This window comes from Crocodylus siamensis, chromosome 2, assembly GCF_052110815.1.
Source record: "Crocodylus siamensis isolate JL-2025a chromosome 2, ASM5211081v1, whole genome shotgun sequence".
In the NCBI taxonomy this organism is placed as follows: Eukaryota; Metazoa; Chordata; order Crocodylia; family Crocodylidae; genus Crocodylus; species Crocodylus siamensis.
Window position 1 is genome coordinate 66920647 of NC_143396.1, and position 19569 is coordinate 66940215.

Genomic DNA, 19569 nt, shown 5'->3' on the forward strand with positions numbered 1-19569 from the left:
ATTCAAGCAAAATGTTTTGACAGTAAGTTAGCATCAGTTTTCACATGTGCACGTATACAATCTTTCCCCAGTTTTTCCTGCATCTACTGCCAATTACTATGAAAGCCTAGAGTCGGGAAACCACTCACACATGGGTTAAGTTTAAATATATACATAACTATTTTCTTGAATAGGGATGAATTTAAACATGACAAGATGAAAATTTCATAAAGCTTCATCCTCTTATTCAGTTATTTTAGCTGTTACTTTTTTTATAAGTTTGACTCTGTTGCCCTTCATTGTAGGATAAGGGGGAGTTCATAGTTTGGACAGGGCTGAATATTCTAGAGAATATGTTTTTACCTGGGTTGCCGCCTAAGGCCTATAGCATATTGGACAGCTTTTAGGAATGGTGGGAATCATGAAATAGGGGAACCAGTAAGCCTCCTCCACACAGCATATGCAGACACAATGCCATTCAGTAAGTACACAGTGTACCTCCTCTGTCTTTAACTGCCTTCAACACACCATCACTTCTAGGAGCTTTAATAGGAGAAAAATGCATATGGTCTCCAATTCTTATTTGAGGTTCCTATTATACATGAAGAGATGAAACTGTGGCATGAGTGAATACGCTGCAGCTTACTGTATTTTAACATGCAATCATGGTTCAAGAGGGGAATCAAACAAACAAGGCCTTGCCATCCTCCCTAGCTTTGGCGATTTCCACCTGGAAAAGAACAGGGGCTGCTGTTATACATGCATCTGTGTAGACCAAATAGGGAAAAGGGTATATGAGTGCAACTTTCATATCCAGGAACTATTAGTGGATGGTGGCAAAATATTTTGCTCTTCAAGTCCCCGACTCAAGCTGAATAGCAATTCCACATCACTGATGTATTCTCTTTAGTTGACATTTGGATGGAATATCTATCTTACTCTTGGTAGTCTATATTCCTTGAAGGGCCATTACACATGATCAAAAGAAAGCACTTTCTAGTTGTTGTTTGATGAAAGATGGTCAAATATCATGTGCAATTGTGGTTTCAATCAAATTTCTAGCAGAAAATCTACATTTCGTATTCCTCTGCAATTTTTATGATATGGGAGAAAACATATGGAAAACCAAAAACTCTTTGTTGCATAAATAAACAAAGACAACTGTAGTTTCTATAGCTGTCAGTGAAACTTTCTCAGTGCAGCTGGCTCTCACAATTTTATTAGAAGCCTCACAATATACAGTGTTTATCTCAAGTCCTCAGCTCCTGAAGCCAAGTAGTTTCATGAAAAGCTCAACTCCCTTTTAAAAATGTAAGTTTCTACTTCTTATGGCTTCAGAGGAAAGCTTCATGATCTCTAAAAAACAAGAAAGCAAATAAATGGAACTTGGAATGTTTCATTTTTTATAAAGACCCATGAGCCGGGGGCCAGACTCACAATATGTAAACACACTGATTTACCAGTACAGCATCTTTCATCAGCTCTAAAATCATTCTACATCTTTAGAAAACAAAATAGGAACTGTTCCCTGAGAGCTGTAAACAGGTTTAATGCCTGTTCATGAAATTATTATCAACATATCTCAGTAACAGCTGTCCTTCTACTTCAGCAGCATGTGGAAAAGTTGTTTTGTGATGCTTCATTTCTTGCATGCTGCAGATTATTTGTTTTAATTTGTCACTGTAAACCTTCTCTCTAAGCTACAGAATAATTGATTTCCTGAGTTGGGTTTTTATATCTAAGGCTTGGGACAGACGTTACACATAAACCAGTTTAACTGATTAGAAATTGGTTTAAACCTGTAACAGAACAGATGTTCAGTGCACATAAACCAGTTTGAAAATGGCTTAAACCAGTTTGAGATAAACCTGGTTGAATGTAGTATCAGATTTAATTGATTTGGCACAAACTGGTTTATGCAATGTCTGTCCCAGATCCCTTACTGGTTTAAGTTAAACCAGACTCCTCCAGCAACCTGGCATGCTTTCTGGGCTGGGCGGGGCTCTCTGCTCCACAACAGGGCTGGAGCTACAGCAGAGACTGCAGGTACAGCAGGGTCTGCCTGTCTTCCCCCTGCCTTACCCAACCCTTACTGCTCAAGCAGGGAACTCCCCCCTTCCATCTCCCACAGCGCAGACCCCAGCCCCACAGACCCGAGGCATGTGGTATGCTAGCTAATGCTAGGAAGTGTCTGTATGTGTCTCCAATTTCACTGGGACAGGCAAACAGAACAGTGACCACTTAGGGCTTTTTGAAGCTAATCAACAGGTCAGCTGGTAAGCTGTTTAAGAAGAGTTTGAACTAATGGAGAGAAGCTATTGTTTTGCTGATGAGGTGATAAACACTGTTACCATCTTCCTGCTGGCTTGCTTGCTTGTCAGTTTTCTGAAGACAGTATAAAGAAGCAGGGAGAGAGAGATTGAAAGCTCCATATCATCAGCAGATGCATGCACTGCCTACCCGCCCTCCCCTTGCCTCAGAGTGCTAGCAGGGGGCTGGGGGTTGGCAACACACCTGCCACTCGAGTAGCCAGTGGGGAAAAGCCCAGGACAGTTCAGGCAGGGTGAGAGTTTATACCCCTCCATAATCAGAGTGTCCTGCTGGGGCCTAGCCACCCGCCCCCCCCAGCTCAGCACTCTGAAGGGGAAGGGTGGGCTGTCCCCACCAGCTGCTAGCCTGAGGCACTGCAGACATGTGCCTGAATTTCCTCAGTCCAGAGGGGATGTCTACCCAGTTACAAACTGGTTCAGCCTAGCCAGGTTAGACTAACCTGCAAAGATTGAATCAATTCAGGCTCAGATTTTCTGAATGTCTGTCCATAGCCTAAAAGATATTGCTCTTGGGTCTTCTGTATCTCTGATTTTCATTTTTTTTTTTTACTAACCAATTACTTCCTTTTCAAAATACAATAGAGAAATCTGTTAGCACTTGGTAATAGTGTAAAGTAATGTCTAAGCATATTACCTAGACAGATGTCAGCAACAGATGAAGATCCATAGGAAAAACTTGCAAAAAATGTCTTTCCACTGGCTTGCAGGTTATTTATAACTAGTAAAAAAAAAAAATAGATATTTGTTCTCATATAATGGGGAAAATTGTGAATCAAGTACTAGCATGCAAAAAACTAAATGAGAAACAGATACAATGGGTCAGGAAAGCAAACCATCTTCACTGATGGAAGTTCCTAACATTGGAAAGATCAGGGTGTAATCAGTTTTCCCACAAAGAGCCATTATAAAGCAGATATCCATGTGGTCACTGCTATAGAATTTTCATCTACCATGAATATACTTTTCTATCTCCCTGAACCTTAAGATTAAGGAAGGGCAGATTTAATGCATCATGTTGAGGGCTTATGTGCTATAGGTCACAAATTACAATTTAATCCTACCTGAGGCAACTTTAATCTATAAAGTATAGATGCAGAAATGACTTCTATACCACAGCAGACAGCAGTGGTATTGCGTATTATTTTTGCTACTTCCTACAAAATTGTAGGCTCTCTTTGATTACGTGCAGATCAGTCATGGCTTTCACATTGCCTGTACTTCAGCATTTTATGGAAAACTTAATTAGCACATCTAATATACATATTTAATTTAAAAAATAGTTACCTAAATTAATAAAATAAGTAGTCCATGTCCATGCTGACCTAATTTTCATCGCACCTCTTCCCTCTATGGGGCAAGTCAGAGGAGTACAGTAGGATGGTGCCAGTATTTTTTTAACACAGGACTGCATAAAAATATTTCTTCTTACCCTAGGAAACCTTGTGTTACAGTAATGCACTACAGAGAAGAAGGATGGTGGGAGGCAGAAGAATCTATTCTGTTATTTTCCAATTTAGATCAAATGGAAATACCTGCTTTTTGCTGAAATCTAGTGTACGTCAATGGGATGTGATTTGTTCTTCAGAGGCAGTTGTAAGATCCAATGGGATAAGGCATCAGTGGCAGGGATGTTTTAACAGTATCCAAAGGGGGAAGAACTCCATCAGTAAAAATGAGATTGCCTCAGTTCGCCCTTCAGCATGGTGATAGAATGTTAACAAAGGGATTCCAAAGAGTCCCCAACAGCACATTCCTACAGGAATGTATGGTACTTAAAAAAATACTGCCCAAACTCAGTATATTCTCTGCCTATCAAGGGATGAGAGAGTTAGTTTCTCTCATATGACAAAAACAGTGTCCATATCTTTATCTTTGTGCGCTTTGCTATTTTTGTCAAGTCGGGAGCTCTTGGTCATCGGACACATTACCAGTAATCACTCATGGAAGAGGCTCTCATTGATCCCTGGAGAGTTAGTTGAAATGAACATAAAAATGCTGAAAAGACTGAAGGGGAGTTATTTTCTTGAAGGATTTGCAGTCTTCACATAACTTTACCCAACGGCATATTTTGTTTCAGAATCAACTGAAAAAGAACACACTGGATACTAGACCTGGCCAAGTCTTAAAATTCTTGGTTCATGGGAAACGAAACATTGACATTTTGAAATTTCTTGAAAATAGAAATTCCATAAAGTTTGCTTTTCAGAGATGCTTCTACTTGTACATTTTTATAGTGTTCCCTCTCTATCACCTTTACAGTCACTTGTATTTTTTGGATTTGTAACTTCTTTGGACCAGGGAGTACATCTTGGTATGTGTTTATACGGTAGGGCCCTGACTGGGGCTTCTGGGCATTTCAGTCATGCAGGTATGTGGTGGTAATATAGATCAGTAAACCAAAATCAGTTTGGTTCAGATAAATAACAAGTCATATATATCGTTACCTAGAGCTCACCTGCAAGTCTTTTCTCTGGTAACTAATCAACACATCTTTGCAGTTTTGTATAGTTCTTGTTTTTAACAACTTTCAGCTTCCCTTTCCATGGAAATGAGATAATACTAAATCTTATTAACCAACTGATTAGAGGGTGCATATAGACAATCACAGAGGCTGCTCTGATGCACTGTAACTACAGTGCATCAGAGCAGACTTAATTAATTACTTGAGTAATTAAGACTCAAGTAATTACCGTGCTCCAGCAAGTCTCCATGTCTTGTCTATCAGTGTCCCCACGCTTCAAAATGGGGTGGGGCACTTTAACTAAAGCTCATTAGACAAGCTTTAGATAAAGCACCCCTGCTGCCATTTTGAAGTGTGGGGACGCTGATACACAAGAAATTCTGGGCGCTTTCAGAGGCACTGTAATTAAAGCACCCCTTTCCACTCCTCTGATAGCACATGTAAAAATGCCAAAAATAACTGGCAAAGTTGCCTAAAACTTCAGCTGTGTTTTAGCAAATGTTTGATTCATGCTTTATCCAAGCTTGTGGGATTATCTCTGTATTTAAATGTGATAAAGTACACTGGAGAACAAAATAAAAATTTCTCTTAGTGTTTTGATGGAATCAATTTGTGTGTGATATAGGTGGTTAAAGAAGGCAGGCAATTGAAAAGTAATTAAAGACAGCTAAAGAGTCCCTCGTATATCTTGTCCTTATAGAACCCATTACATTTAGGTAGTATTGACCGTCACTGTGGAATGCATGTGCTGTGCAGAATGCTAATGATGTTACAGAATCTATTTCAACACATTTCTCAAACCAAGGAGGACCTCTAGAGGTGTGATTATATGCCTCTCACATGATTTGACAAAGTAATATATTGAAACTAAAAAGAGCTCAAGATGATTATATATTTTCTCTGTGATTTCACAGTCCCTATACCCTTCCGTACAGAGAAAGTAGTTCCTGCAGCTTATAAGACTTTGTGCAAATTCTATTTCCAGTTCATTAGTTCAGCTCTGAAATGTATAGCATGAACTTAAAATACGTTTAACATTTGAATGACAGCTTTGTACCCACGAAGAGGCGCCACAGGGACAACATTATTCTGTTTCTAGCTTTCACAAATTGTAATACTGTGTGTCTCTAATTCTGGCTGCAGCCTGGAAATCCATTAAGTGATTGGTTTAAACGTAGTCATCACTTAAGTTTGAACTTATGTTGACAAGTTAAAAATATTTCAGAGCAGCTTTACATTCCATCTTCTCACAGCAGTGACATTTTACATCTGTGGAAAGGCTTCTGTGATAAGAACTGTTCATAATATGAACTTAGGACAACCAACAATTGGCTACAAAACTCATGTCTCTTTCAGCTATTTATACAAAGAGTTTCCAGCTGTAATTGATATCAATACTTTGGTGAGTAATTGGGAGAAATGATGCAGGCCATATGACCAGATAAAAAACGTCTTAGAAGTTTCTTTTTATGTTTTACTGTAAAGTTTATTTCAATCCCAGTGTATCTAATGTTGAAAAAATGTGCAGAAAGGCACTAGCATTTTTGGATTTTTATCAGTAGTACTTTTAAAATAGAATTGGTTTAAGAAATGTAATGGTGCTCTTTAAAAATTGCATAACTTTTCTTAATAAATATTCCAGTACATATAACTTGGAGTGTGCAGGATATTTATCATGATTTATCCAGGCTTCTTATAGTTTATTAAATGAAAATTGCTTCACAATGACAGTAGAAAACTACAGAAGTTTAATAGATTCACTTATTTGCTTTTACAGACCTCCTTATATCACTCTTCAACAGACAAAGGCCTGGAGAGACCTTCTAGGTAAGACATAATACAGTAAACAAGATAAATGCTAGTTACAGTAGACAAGCTAACAAACCTACAAGGTTTGCATCAGTATACACTAGCCTAGATACCTGTACCCTTGAATGCATAAGATCTTAAATCCTATTCTTTCATACTGACCTTGATTTAGGATTTCTTCATATATCTACTCTCTTATGTCTACCCTCTGACTCCTGTTTACATCCTGCATAACATTGCTCACAACACGCATGTTGGGTTGGGTTTGGAGGACGTGGGAAAAAATGTAGCCATTCTAGATGGGCAGAGATTTTCCCTCCCATATCCCTGCTGAAGCCTGTTGTGAGCACCAGCTATGTAAGGGGGAAACAGGCAGAGGACTGTGCTTCCAGAGATGACACATGGAGCAGTTTTCCCAGGTGATCAGTAGGCTAACTCCATCTCTGCTGTTAAGTGTTTGATGATTTATTGGGTTGCCTTATTGATCCGTGGGGAGAAGGCATTCAAGTGAATGCTGGGTTCAAAGCCTAAAATGGAACTAATATTGATTACTTCTTTAGTTCTGCAAGTACTGCAAGTGACTACAGGAAAAGGAGGAAGTCAGAGCCTGCTGTAAGTCACCAGAGGGCACACAGCGATCAAAATGCAAACAGGCCTAGTCTAGGTCGGGCAGATGCACAAGGCTTGTACAACACCCTCAGAAAACCTTTCACTAGCTCTTCGCCTTCTTCTCCATCAAAAGCAAAAGGTAAGAGCCAAACAAATCTGAAAATGGACAAGAACTTAGTTAATTCCTGAGATTTTAGCATAAACTATACAGAAAGTTGGTAATAATTGGAAGGAACTGCCTGCTGTTATTACGGAGAACTGTAGCAGCTGTCTTCTGTTGAGGTGTTAGCATATTTATTCATGCATAATTATTTTAATTGATTCAAATCTAGATTGTAAAGGGGTTTGCCACATGCAGGATCTACAGCACATTTTAAAGAAAGAAAATTATTTGCTTCATTTCACATAATCTCTTAAAAGTATATTTAGTACATTGCATTCTTACCAGTATTTATGAAGTTATTAAAAAGTTTTAAATGCTTCCCATATGTATAGAACATGAATGATGAGAAACAGCATTCATGATTACTGCCAGGTCAAGAAATCTTGAAAGCTTTTCTCCCCTTGTTCAAGCCTATAGCTGATTTTTGACAGGTGATACATTTTAAAGAGCTAATTAAGCAAGAAAGCACCCCTTGTATGAAACTGAATTGATTAATTTTGTTAATGCTTAAAAGCACATAATAGGTTAGATGCAACCCTTTGTTTCTGCTTCTTATGTAGGACAGTCCTTTATTAATTAACAGCCCTTCAAACCTCTCCTCCTTTTCTTCCCAGTAGTTCTTTCTTGTAACCACATTTTTATTTTTAAAGTAAGACAAAAGGTTTGCAGGCATTATAGCAATTATTTATTGAGTCTTCCTATTCCCCTTTTCTTTCCATTATCTATCAGCTAAGATTTGTAATCAGGCCCACTTTGTCCTCAGCATTGTGTACATTTATTTTTTAAATGGCAGTTCCTCACCCAGAGAGTTTATGGGCTAGGTTGCAACAAAAGAAAACAAGGAGAGATAGCAAATTAACAGTGGGGAAGATGATGGCAGGAAAGGTAATAGTTAAACCAAGCATGCTTTGGAAAAAGCAGTAGCTATTATATGAGTAGTCTCTATATCGAGGAATACATTCCTTTAGAGCATCTGCCATTAAGCTAATTGGCCATGGAGCAGGACTCATCTCACAGTGCTACTTGAATAGTTAAAACTTGCAACTGCAGTTCAGTGTTTTATTGGTGGCAAAGCAGTGCAGAATGTGAAACTGGAACCCAGTGGTGCTCAAGCTCCAGCCCACTGGCCAAATCCAGTCTACACAGCCATGCCATCTGGAGCTCCCCACAAGTTGAGAAGTGTGGTGGCTGGGAAGCAGTGGCAACATTAATTGCTGTGGCTTCTAGTTATCCGGATTCAAGCTCTCTCAGAGTTGGGTGTGTCTGGATCTAGGATTTTTGCTTTGGCTTCCAGTAGCTTTTATTTCTCTTACTACCCCTGCAGAACCAGTGGTACTTTTTTATGGATAGAATGCCCCAATATTTAAGTGAATTTGGAGATGATTAGACACCTATGGCACTGAATCCCTTCTGATATTTAAATCATGCATAGTAAATGTTTGCATTTGGAAAACTAAACAACTGTTTAATATGGATTACTTGTTCTTCTTTTCTAATTTTTAATAATGTATGTACTGACCTTGATTGCTAGACTAAGTACATTAACTGCTTTCTCTTTTCTGTTCTTTCTGATATTTATTGACATTTCCAACTTTTTGAACCTGTTAATTTCTGGCAATGTCTCTTTTTTACCATGCTGCTCTATGGATTATAAAGGTGGGGATATTAGCAGAGTACATCCATCCCTTTTCAGTTATTCAATGCACAACCACAATGCCTCAAATGAGTTAGATTACTGTAGCACTTACCAACAGCATTTAGCTGTTCCAAGTGATTCAAGAAGGGCAGTCAGCTACAAGAATGGCTGGCAAATGACTCGTCAGAACGCAGAAGTCTGGAGCAGCACGGAAGAAACTGCCTCTCCCAAGCGGAAATCTCGTAGCTGCGATGATCTGCTAACAGACGATCACGACAACTTTGCTGATGCACAAGCCAAGTCTGAAAGCATGGGTTCTCTGTTATGTGAGGAGGATTCCAAGGACAGTTGCTCCATGGTCTGGGCCTCCCCCTATCTTCCTGACAGCCGCAGTAACGGTAGGTCAAGGGTTCGTCATAGATCAGCCCATGATGCCCCAGGATTCCTAAAACTGTACAAAAAAATGCATCGTATCAATCGGAAAGATTTAATGAACTCTGAGGTGATTTGTTCTGTAAAGTCCAGAATATTACAGTATGAGAAAGAACAGCACAAAGGCATGCTTCAAGGTTGGAGAGAATCTTCTACTGAAGAGGTCCCCAGGGACATGGTTCCTACCAGGATATCTGAATTTGAAAAATTAATTCAAAAGTCAAAATCAATGCCGAATCTAGGTGATGAAACATTATCAACAATAACACTTGAGCCTCCTAAAAATGGCTTATGTCCAAAGAGGCGATTTTCTATTGAATCCTTGCTGGAAGAGGAAAATCAAGGTAGACATCCCACTCAGGTACAACGACATTGCAAGCCTAAAACTCTGGTGCCAATTCATATTGAAGTGACCACTGATGAACCACAAAGATCTCACATGGATTTTTCAGACAGCGACCAAGATGGAGTGGTCTCTGATCTCAGTGACTTTATCCAGATAGAGGGTTCTTCCTTTTGCAGTGAAAGTGACTTTGATCACTTTTCCTTCACATCCTCTGAGAGTTTTTATGGTTCAGGTCATCACCACCATCACCACCACCACCACCACCACCACCACAGACATCTCATCAGTTCCTGCAAGGGTAGATGCCCAGCATCCTATACCCGCTTCACCACCATGCTAAAGCATGAAAGGGCTAAACAGGAAAGTACTGAAGATCCAAGGAGACAAGAAGCAGAATCTGGTCTCTCTAAGATAGCATTCCTAGTCAGTCCAGTGCCTTTCCGAAGGAAAAAAAGTGCAACCCCTAAAAAACAGACTGAAAAAACTAAAAGCAAGTCATCTGTGTTTGAAGCATTAGATTCTGCTCTCAAAGATATCTGCGATCAAATTAAAGCAGAAAAGAGAAGAGGAAGCTTGCCTGACAACAGTATATTGCATAGACTTATTACAGAATTACTCCCAGACATTCCAGAAAGGAATTCATCTCTGAAAGCTGTTAGAAAGAATCCCATGCAACAGCCTTTTCATCCACTGCCTCAAGATGGTGCTATTCATTGTCCATTGTACCAGAATGATTGTGGAAGATTACCTCTTAGTGCCTCTTTCCAAGACATGGATACAACCAACAACAACAACCAAGACAATGATAGTGCACTGTGTTTCCAAGGTGGATTACCTTCCTTTCCTTTATTCTTGTGATTCACTCATCCATCCTGTGCCTTTCATTTTCAACCCCCTATCATTTCATTTTTACCAAGGATTTATGCAGGTTAAAATAAGTGTTCACCACAGAAAGGATGATGTTTTCCCATTGATGTATCTGATTAATATTAGAGGAATAAGTTAATTGTCTATTCACAAAATTGTAATAATCTGGTTTTCAAATAATGGCAGCATTATTTTTGCCACCAAGTCTGGAACAGTGATTTCCAAGCTATAAATCAATGATCCATGCTACAAATTAAATAAAGCCCTGTTTTTAATAATTGAGTCCCTAAGAGAAGAGATTTTTAGACAACTGAAAGGGTTTCACAATAAAAAATATGTATGCATTGTAAAGTAATGGACAAATGGAAAACAACGTGGTGAAAGCCTTCACTGCATTTCTATTAATGAACTATGCATGGCATAACAAAATTAATAATATGTTCCGCCAACTATTTCAGTGTATACAACTGTCAGAAAGCTGAGGCATGCTCACTATGTCCATTTTTGTACAATTTGATCAAAGCTGCATGTGCAGTTTTTGTGAATAGACCCTTAGTCCATGAATAGTAAAGATTCCATTTTCACTGATCAAATGATGCAAGTTGCAATTCCATGGCAACAAAGCTAGATCTTTTAATTTAATTTATGTGTTAACAGTTGCCTTATCTTTTTCAAAGTGCAAAGTAGCAAAGGAAAATTAACAAAGCTGAAGGACACTGTGAAAGTGAATATAAATAAAACCTGATCCGTCTTGACAGTGATCCTCTTTTAAAGCTAGTATAAAGTTAATTGCTATCATCTTGATAAGTTTATTGTTAACTTCTCTTTAAAGCAGAATCATTGCATGAATTTAAATTATTTCAAGTGAACTAATTCAATGAAAATTTATATGGCCATTCCTGAAATCATAAAATTGATGTGGAGAAAACTAAGACTATTGTACACATTGTGTGCTCCTCTTGTCTTATCTTTAATTTTCACATTCTTTTCTGTAAATTTTGCTAGTGCCACATTTGGAAAAAAATATCAAGGATGCTGCCATTCTGTCTCAACTTGTTAAACAAAATGCAGAGAGTAAAAACACCTAAAAATACAATTTATAGTTCTACTACTTATGTTTTTGAGACGTGGTAATTATTTATACATCTCACTGAAATGCAATGAGTCATTATAAATAGAACTAGAAAATGTGTACACAAAGACCAGATTCAGCTTTTGCTTGAATCAGCAAAAATCTGGAGTAATGATAATTGCTAGATAGTTATTAGGCTTTCTGTAGATGTACAGTAATATAACTACAAACGGTATTTGGATCTAATTTTGAAATTCAGCTCAAAATATGGTATCTGCTAGAAATAACAGTCACAGAAAGTCTGGCAGTCTCCTAAAGTTGTATGTTTCTTGTATAAAATCATTCTATAACCAGTGATATTTTCAGTGAAGCTGTATTTCACATTTTGGCCTTCTGGTTATCAACAAGCTCTCAGCCTTTGCGATGCTGATGTGCAAGGGTAGGAAAAGGTGCAAGAGCCTCTTTCCTCCAACATAACCCAAAAACAGAATTTCTTCACTATCTGCAAAACTGTGGTGAAAGGTAGTATGACTAGCCCTCTTGCCCATCCATCATGTTTTCTCAGGTGTCTGCCTGTCCAATAGAGTTAGAGAACAAACGAGAGAACCCCTTAGAGCAGGGGCTGCCAACCTGCCACGTGTGCCACAGTTGGAACGGGAGCCACCTCAGTGCGTGATGTGCAGAAGATCAGAAAGAGGGCAGGCAGCACAGAAGCAGATAAAGCAGAGAGCAGAAAGTAGAACAGTAGATAAGGCATGAAACGCATAGTAAGGAGCAGAAAGCAAAGCAACAGATCAGGTAGGGAGCAGAGGGCGGAGAGCAGAGTGGCACATAAGGCAGAAGGAAGGGATTGGAGTGGCATTCAGAGACAACACGGGGCTTAATTTGTTGTACACCTGCCAAAAAAGTTTGCCCCCACTGTCTTAGAGCATCCAAGCAAGAAGAGGACAGGACACTGAACAGAAACTCACTCACTATAAGGTATAATTGACTTTCTAGCAGTAGGCCTTTGGACAGCAGATACCACTCCAGTCTGGAGCAGTATCAAGGTGTTTCTACTGACTGCACTGACCCTCTAGACATTTTCTCCTGCATAGGTAGAATGGCTCAGCAGCTTTCTCATTGAGTGCTATTACTTTGCTGCCATTCAGATACACATATGTGCACTCATGTACTCAAAAGATCAAAGATAGTATAACATAATGCCCCCGTAACATATGCAGAAATTTCCATTAATGCAGCCAGAAACACGTGCAGTTCTGTTTACACCATGTAAAGGTTACATTGGTACTTAAAAACTTGAAAATCATTGCTAAAACCCCCACTCATATAATAGCTTTGGTGACAATGAAAAGCTGGGTATGATGAAGATGAAATGATTGCAATGGCACTTTCTTAGCACATGGTAACCAGTGTGTGTTAGCCAGGTATTTCATTGACTCATATCACAGATGAGAATAAGCATACTATTATGATAATAAAAATGTTGTTCCAGGCCACATAATGTGGCAACTGAAGTCAAACAAGTGTAGGGGATAACAAGGAGTGTAGGGGTCCATGAGTTTATAGTGTAAGAATCACAGAAAATCTTTTTACATTGAGCTAGGAGTGTTATTCAAGTAAAAGAAGCTGTTCTTTCTGAAGCTGCATCATTCAATCTACCTCAAAGCACAGGGGATGCGCTCAGAACATTCCAACCACATTTTTGGCTGCAATTTAAGATATAGCACACACAGCCTATTTCTTGGAAGCAGTCTCTGTAACAGGTGTGTAGGCTTTGAGACTAAGTACAGTCTTTGCATGTTAGTCTAAGCTGCAGATTTTAAACTGAGAAGCAAGTGAACAGACATTCACTTTTGATTCAGGAAATGCAGCGACATGCCTGCAGTAGCTCAGGCCAGAAGCCCACGTGCACTAGAGCATGGCTCCCAGCCTGCCAACCACTGCCAAAGGGAAGGGACTGGAGCTCAAAGGTTTTTTCCCCCTCCCTGCTTAAGCAGAAGAGTCTGGCCAGGCCCCAGCTTGGGGCTAGCATGCTGGAGGTTGCTACACACAACTTAGTCTACCTTAAAATGGAATGTAATAAACCAAAATAAACAAGAGAAAGCCTTGCATAAGTCTTACATAAACCTGAGGGCAGAGTCTCCTTACAGCCAGGTATTCATAAAGCCCTTCTTGGAGAATCAGCAGGTAGTTTTAGGCATTGCAGTGGAGATCCCACAGGCCTCAGCTCTACTTGGGTTTTACAGGTGCACTTGCACCCCTTTCGTGCCTTGACATTAGTGTACTTTTCACCTATAGCACCTTTGGCAGGACTCTCATGCATTCAGTGTCTTTCGTCTGTGCTTAAGTATTCCAGTCTCCCACCTTGTACAGGTTCTGCTTTATAATCTAAATGTAGTTCTCTGCTTTCTTTGGGACCCTCTCTTGTTCCCTTAGCTCTTTCACAAAGATGTGATAATTGTGCCAACACCCTCACCTCTCAGTCTGGTCCTGCAGGACTTGGTCCTGTGCTCACCAAGGTGGCAGGGGACCAGTTCCTCCAGCCCTGGTTCCCCAGCCTCTTCCCCTTCCCCCATGCCCTGGAGGAGCAGAGGAGCATTACACCCCCTTCCCCTCCCTGTATCAACTTGGTTGCCTCAGTTACTGCCAGAGGTGGGAGGGGGTGGACTCTGCTGGTCTCCTGCTGACCCCCTGCCAAGCAGACCCTGGCTGGGGTCCCATGCTGGTGGGAGAGGGGATTTAAACATTCCTCCCTCCCCTCCATCTGAACCTGTCGGCCAAAGCCATCTGCACCCTCCACTCCAGTAGGAAAAAGTCTGGGAGGGGCTGCCCTCCCCCCGGTAGATCTGGACATGGTCCCCAGCCATGTTTCCCACCCCCACCCACTTGTCAGCCAACCCTCACTGCTCCAGTTAGGGAGCAAGGGGTAGGGCCAGCCCTGCTCCCTGGAGCAGACTGTACAGCCCAGCCCAGGGCTGCAAAGCATTCTGGGAAGCTGAAGGACTCTGATCTAACTTGAACCAGGAAGGGGTCTGGAACAGAAATTTCATAAACCGGTCTGACCCAAATCAGTTAAGTCTGATATTACATTCAACCAGGTTCATCTTAAGCCAGTTTCAGACATTTTGATACCGGTTTATGTGCACTGAGCTTCTGTTCTATTATTGGTTTATCTGCATCTTCTGTCCTCAGCCTATCTGAAGAAAATATCCTCTATTGGGCCCAGAATGCTTAAGTTCCAAAATTGCTGGCAGAACCAATGACTAATAGTTCTTTTTCCTCCCTATCACTACTTTACAACCCTTATTTTCATTTGCAACCTTTACACAGTAGCTGCACAATATACTAAAAAGCATTTAGAGTCAGTCTGTCTTTTTGTAAGACTCAGAGAAGGCTAACCACAAAACGACGGAGAGATTGCTTTCAATTTTGTGTTTACTATTGGTACTTCTTAATAGAGGCACAGGTTGGGTGAACAGATTGTGTGAACTGAACAAAAGGAAATGAATATTACATTTGCGGTCTTCTCTTCCAGATGTCATTGTGGCACTAGGAAAATACAGTTGGAAATCTGAGGACTGAAAGGAGGTAGTTCATTCAGTCCTCCAAAATTTTATAAACCTGAAATAATTCCCTTTATTTTCCTATTATGCAAGCAGCCTGCAAGATCATGGAGGGTGCATGACTTCTATTTAAGGACACTCTTTGTCAAATATATTAAAATATATAAATGCAGGTAGCGTCCTATCTTAAACTGTGCTTTACAGCAAATACGTCTTTCACAATGGTGAGTATTGATTGGTGCACTCTCACAGTCTGCCTTAAAATAAAATTGTTTTATGACAGTAACAGCCTTCTAACTTCCTATGTGCAACCTAATAAACAACTTGGGTAAAGAGGAAATTAATTCTGGGCCATAACACAGAAAAATATTCTATTCATCATTCAATCATTGTAACATAATTTTAAAAATCTGTCATGCATGTAATTATGTGTTTACATTGTTATCATTGAGGAAATTTTTCCTGCTGAGTTCTCAATACCGTTATCTTATACCCTTTTCTCTAGTGGTTCCATTTGTTGAAACCCTAGTGCAATAGAGTTAAGGAGCAGAATACTCATATTGCTCCTACAGCTTGCACACATTGAGTTCTGCATTTGAATACAATATATATTTATGTTCAGATTCAAACTCTCCATTGTTATACATTTTTAGATGTCGTTTCCTTTTAAGTAAAAGCTAGAAATAAGACAGAATTAACCTGCTTTCCATTTTCAGTAGACCAGGAGTCCCCTGGAAGTTATTCTTCTGCTTTCACTGATGTGGGTCGAAGTACTCCACGGGAGAGAAGAGGAACTCCGGACAGAGAGGTAGTTAAACAGGAATGAATAAGCCAGCAGCATCAAAAGCCCAAACACTATCTGTAAAGGCAAAACACTAATGTTTACGCTATTTTAGCACCAAATAAAACTGTCTGGCAATGATGGGGAACCATAGGAGTACATGTATAACTAGCCATTAAATAGTGTAATAGAAAGCATGTTTAATGTTTTACAAAGAATGTGCTTCACTGTTTTCAAAGAATTGTATTTAAACAGAGTAAAAGAGCATCAAATTCATAATCAGTATCAAATAATGTCAGTATCCCAACACAATGTCACTTACAGGATTTGATTTAAGATCCACTTGCTGATGGCATTACTATTACTTGACCAATCTTAAGTGAAGTGGAGATGGGCCAGGTCTTGCCTGATTATAAAAAGGTGCCATGTATGAATTAACTGGTAACAAAACAGGCCCATTCCAGCTGCATAGAGTGCTGTGCTCTTCCTTGAAGGAAACCTATCAAACTGGAAATTAAATTTCAGTTTGAAAACAGCTATATACTAGTGTTACCAACAATTCTTAAGATTCCGAATTGAAAGAGACTGGGGAAGAATTATTTCTTGTTTACTAGTTCTGTTTTCTAAAGTTAACTATGTGTATATACTCAGTTTCACTATTTTGTTGATGCTGCATGTTCTTCACCAGAAAAGACTGTTCTTAGAGAAAAAAAAAAAGAAAGGGGAAGAGAGATAAAGCCACACATGGTCTGTCTCTTTCTCCAGATATATTAAATAATGTTGATATTAAAAACTATTTTAACAGGTTTTTTTAGGATGTACAGTTTAAAGGGGTTTATCAGAAAGCTGAATTCAAATTAACCCGTTTTTAAAAAAATCTAAGTTGATAGTGTCCATTTAAATAAGCTAGTCCACTTTCAGGAGCACAGATTTAATTTGGTAGTCTGTAGAAGTACTCTGCCTAACCTTTTGATAATGTTTGTTAGATAACAAAAAGGAAGGGAGCTAGATAGAGACCAAAGCTAAACAATAGGTATAATTATCCCTTTTTATCTTAATTTAAAAAGAGTACCTTCTTCAAGCTCTTGCTAATGTCCATTATCTTATTGCATCACAGTTTGGGATTAGATTGTTGTAGTCAACAATATAAACGCAAATTAAGCTGCTTTGTATCTACTAGAGGTGTACCAGTACATTGGTCTGATATCAAATTGGCACCGATATAAAAAAATATTGTCTGCATCAGAAGTCGGCCTGATATGACTGATAATTTGGATGATAAATGGCCTGTGCATGCATGCAGCCATAGCGTAGTACATAGACAGTGAAGAGCTGTGTGCAGTTGATAAGTCTGGTATGGTGGAAGGGGAAGGGGCATGGGGGGGGTGGGATGGGAGATCAAGGGCCCCACAGTGAGTGAGGGGTGGAGCTGGGGCTGGGGCAAGGGATAGAGCAAGCGCTGCCCAGCCAGGGCGGGGCAGGTGCAGGACGGAGCATCAATTCATCTGGTGGTTGTGGGGTGGGGGGTGGCTCCCACCGCAGCGTGGCTTGTGTGGGAACCACTGGTCTGGTGACTCATCCAACACAAGCCTGCTAATCCAATGGCTTCTGCCACTGCTTCTGCTGTTCATCTGGGAGGGCATGGGGTTGGCATGTGTGTGGGGCTGGGGCTGTACCAAGCTCTTTCCAGTTGGGCAGGGCTGGGCTTACAGTGGGCAGCGGGGGTGCTGGGATGGGTAGGATGGTCCACCCCAAAGTTCTTCAAAACAGCAGTTCCCGCACGAGCAGTGCAAGCTGCTTCCCTGCTCTCTGCACCCCACAGATGAGCCACCACTCAGTCCTGCACCCGCCCCACCCCAGCTGAGCAACACTTGTCCTAGCCCCTGCCTCAGCCCAAGCCCCACTTCTCCCTCACCATGGGGGCTTTGATCTGCCCCCCACCGCCCGCCATGCCCCTTCCCTCTCCCGCCTTCCCTTCCACCACACCAGACTTACCAGCTGCACACATCTCTCCAAGCTACCCAGCTGGTATCGGCAATCAGATCAGTTTTGGCCGGCATGCCTCCTTAAAAATTGGCTATTGGTATCAGCCCCAAAAATTTCTATTGGTGTACCCCTAGTATCTACCTACCTCTCATCAGCATCATTTCATGCACAGAAGAATGAAAGTCCTTCAACCCAGAACTCCCCATCTACCTCCTACAGGGTTCTTATACTTTTTAATCATCAGTTCCTGATCACTATCAGAGACATGATGCTGGACTAGATGGGCTTTAGCTATAATTCATTGTGTACTGAACATAATTCATGTTTTAAAAACATGGTAACCTGTGATACCAAAAGGCTAGTTTCAGTCCTTACAGTCCCTTGCCCCTTGTATTTAGAAATAATGGTAATAGTTAGGGGTGATTGGAGATAGACTTAGAGAAATGTGTGAAAGGGATTATATGATGTGATCACATGTGATAGCAGGGGACTGGACTCTGTAATTCAGGGAGTCCATTCCAGTCCTATATCTCAGGGAAGAAATCAAAATAGTTAGGGAAATTAAGAATGCTTTCACGCTCTTCAAACCATGATTTCTTCCATTTTCCAGAAAGCAGGATATCATTTTCAGTAGGAATTAGCAGAAGGGTAGCAAAGTACATGTATGTAGTACAGAGAAGGCATCCTGAATAAAATGAAAGGCAATAAAAAGTGTCAGAGGTTATAGAATCCAGATTAATAACATAGGATATACAATATTTGGGTTGCTGTTACCAGACTTCTGGTTCACTTTCCAATTTTTAAAATAATTCTAATAGTTCCCATAGTTATATTAGTTTTGCATACACTTTGCTGATTGCACAGAGAGCACATCCTAACAGAGTGAGCAGTTTTGTTTGATTTTTGGTATATTGTTAAGTAAAAAAGGTCAACCTTTTCAGATATACAGGCTTAAAAAGTTAAGCTCATAAAAATCTATTTGTACTTACCTATATGGTCTGGTTTTCAGAAGTCCAGAACTTTTGACAAGCTTCATTTGCTTTTGCTCAGCATCCCCTATTTAGAAAATGAAAAAACTTATTTAAGTGCCTAAATATGGACCTAGTAGAAAAATCACTTCAGACATCTCTTTTTTTATAAATAATTTTTCAAATTTTGCAGCCTAAACTTTTTTTTTGCAATGTGATATTATCACATGTAGGTATTAATCACTTTACCTGCTTTTCAGAAACTGCCAGCTAGAGCTGTATATGACTTTAAGGCTCAGACCTCTAAGTAAGTATTAAAGTTCTGTTATTCTTTATTAATTATTTGTAAAATTCAGGAGCAGTCTTTTAAGAGTTCAAATAACTACCATTACCACCAATGTTCTAGCCTTGCAGAAGGCGAGACAATGGAAATAGTACATTTCTCTTGAGAGATCCGAACCCTAAAGGGGCTGCATAGAACTCTGTTCTGTTTTAAGAACCTGAATTAATGTGCTAAAAAACTATTTTATTTTTTAAAACTCTTGAATGTTTAAATACTCAATA

At 39.9% G+C, this 19569-nt stretch overlaps 1 protein-coding gene and 1 long non-coding RNA gene across 11 annotated transcripts in view; one reads left to right on the top strand and one right to left on the bottom strand.

Annotated features, from left to right (window-relative positions):
- The window catches only part of SORBS2 (sorbin and SH3 domain containing 2), a 405698-nt gene that overhangs the window by 350144 nt on the left and 35985 nt on the right, over nt 1-19569 (top strand). For 5 of the 6 annotated variants that reach the window (XM_090036067.1, XM_090036068.1, XM_090036071.1 and 2 more), the window contains 4 exons: nt 6548-6597; nt 7140-7327; nt 15990-16078; nt 19266-19312. In XM_090036067.1, coding sequence (XP_089892193.1) covers nt 6548-6597; nt 7140-7327; nt 15990-16078; nt 19266-19312 — 374 coding nt within the window. Of the gene's footprint in view, nt 1-6547; nt 6598-7139; nt 7328-9007; nt 10592-15989; nt 16079-19265; nt 19313-19569 lie in introns of all 6 variants that reach the window. The other variant, XM_090036070.1, reaches the window with a different exon arrangement.
- Nucleotides 9305-19569, bottom strand: part of LOC149870355 (uncharacterized) — a 53925-nt gene continuing 43660 nt past the window's right edge. For all 5 annotated transcript variants that reach the window (XR_016440722.1, XR_016440723.1, XR_016440721.1 and 2 more), the window contains 3 exons: nt 19027-19093; nt 15970-16129; nt 9305-9438 (listed from right to left, as the gene is read on the bottom strand). This is a non-coding gene — a long non-coding RNA (uncharacterized LOC149870355). The remainder of the gene's footprint in view (nt 9439-15969; nt 16130-19026; nt 19094-19569) is intronic.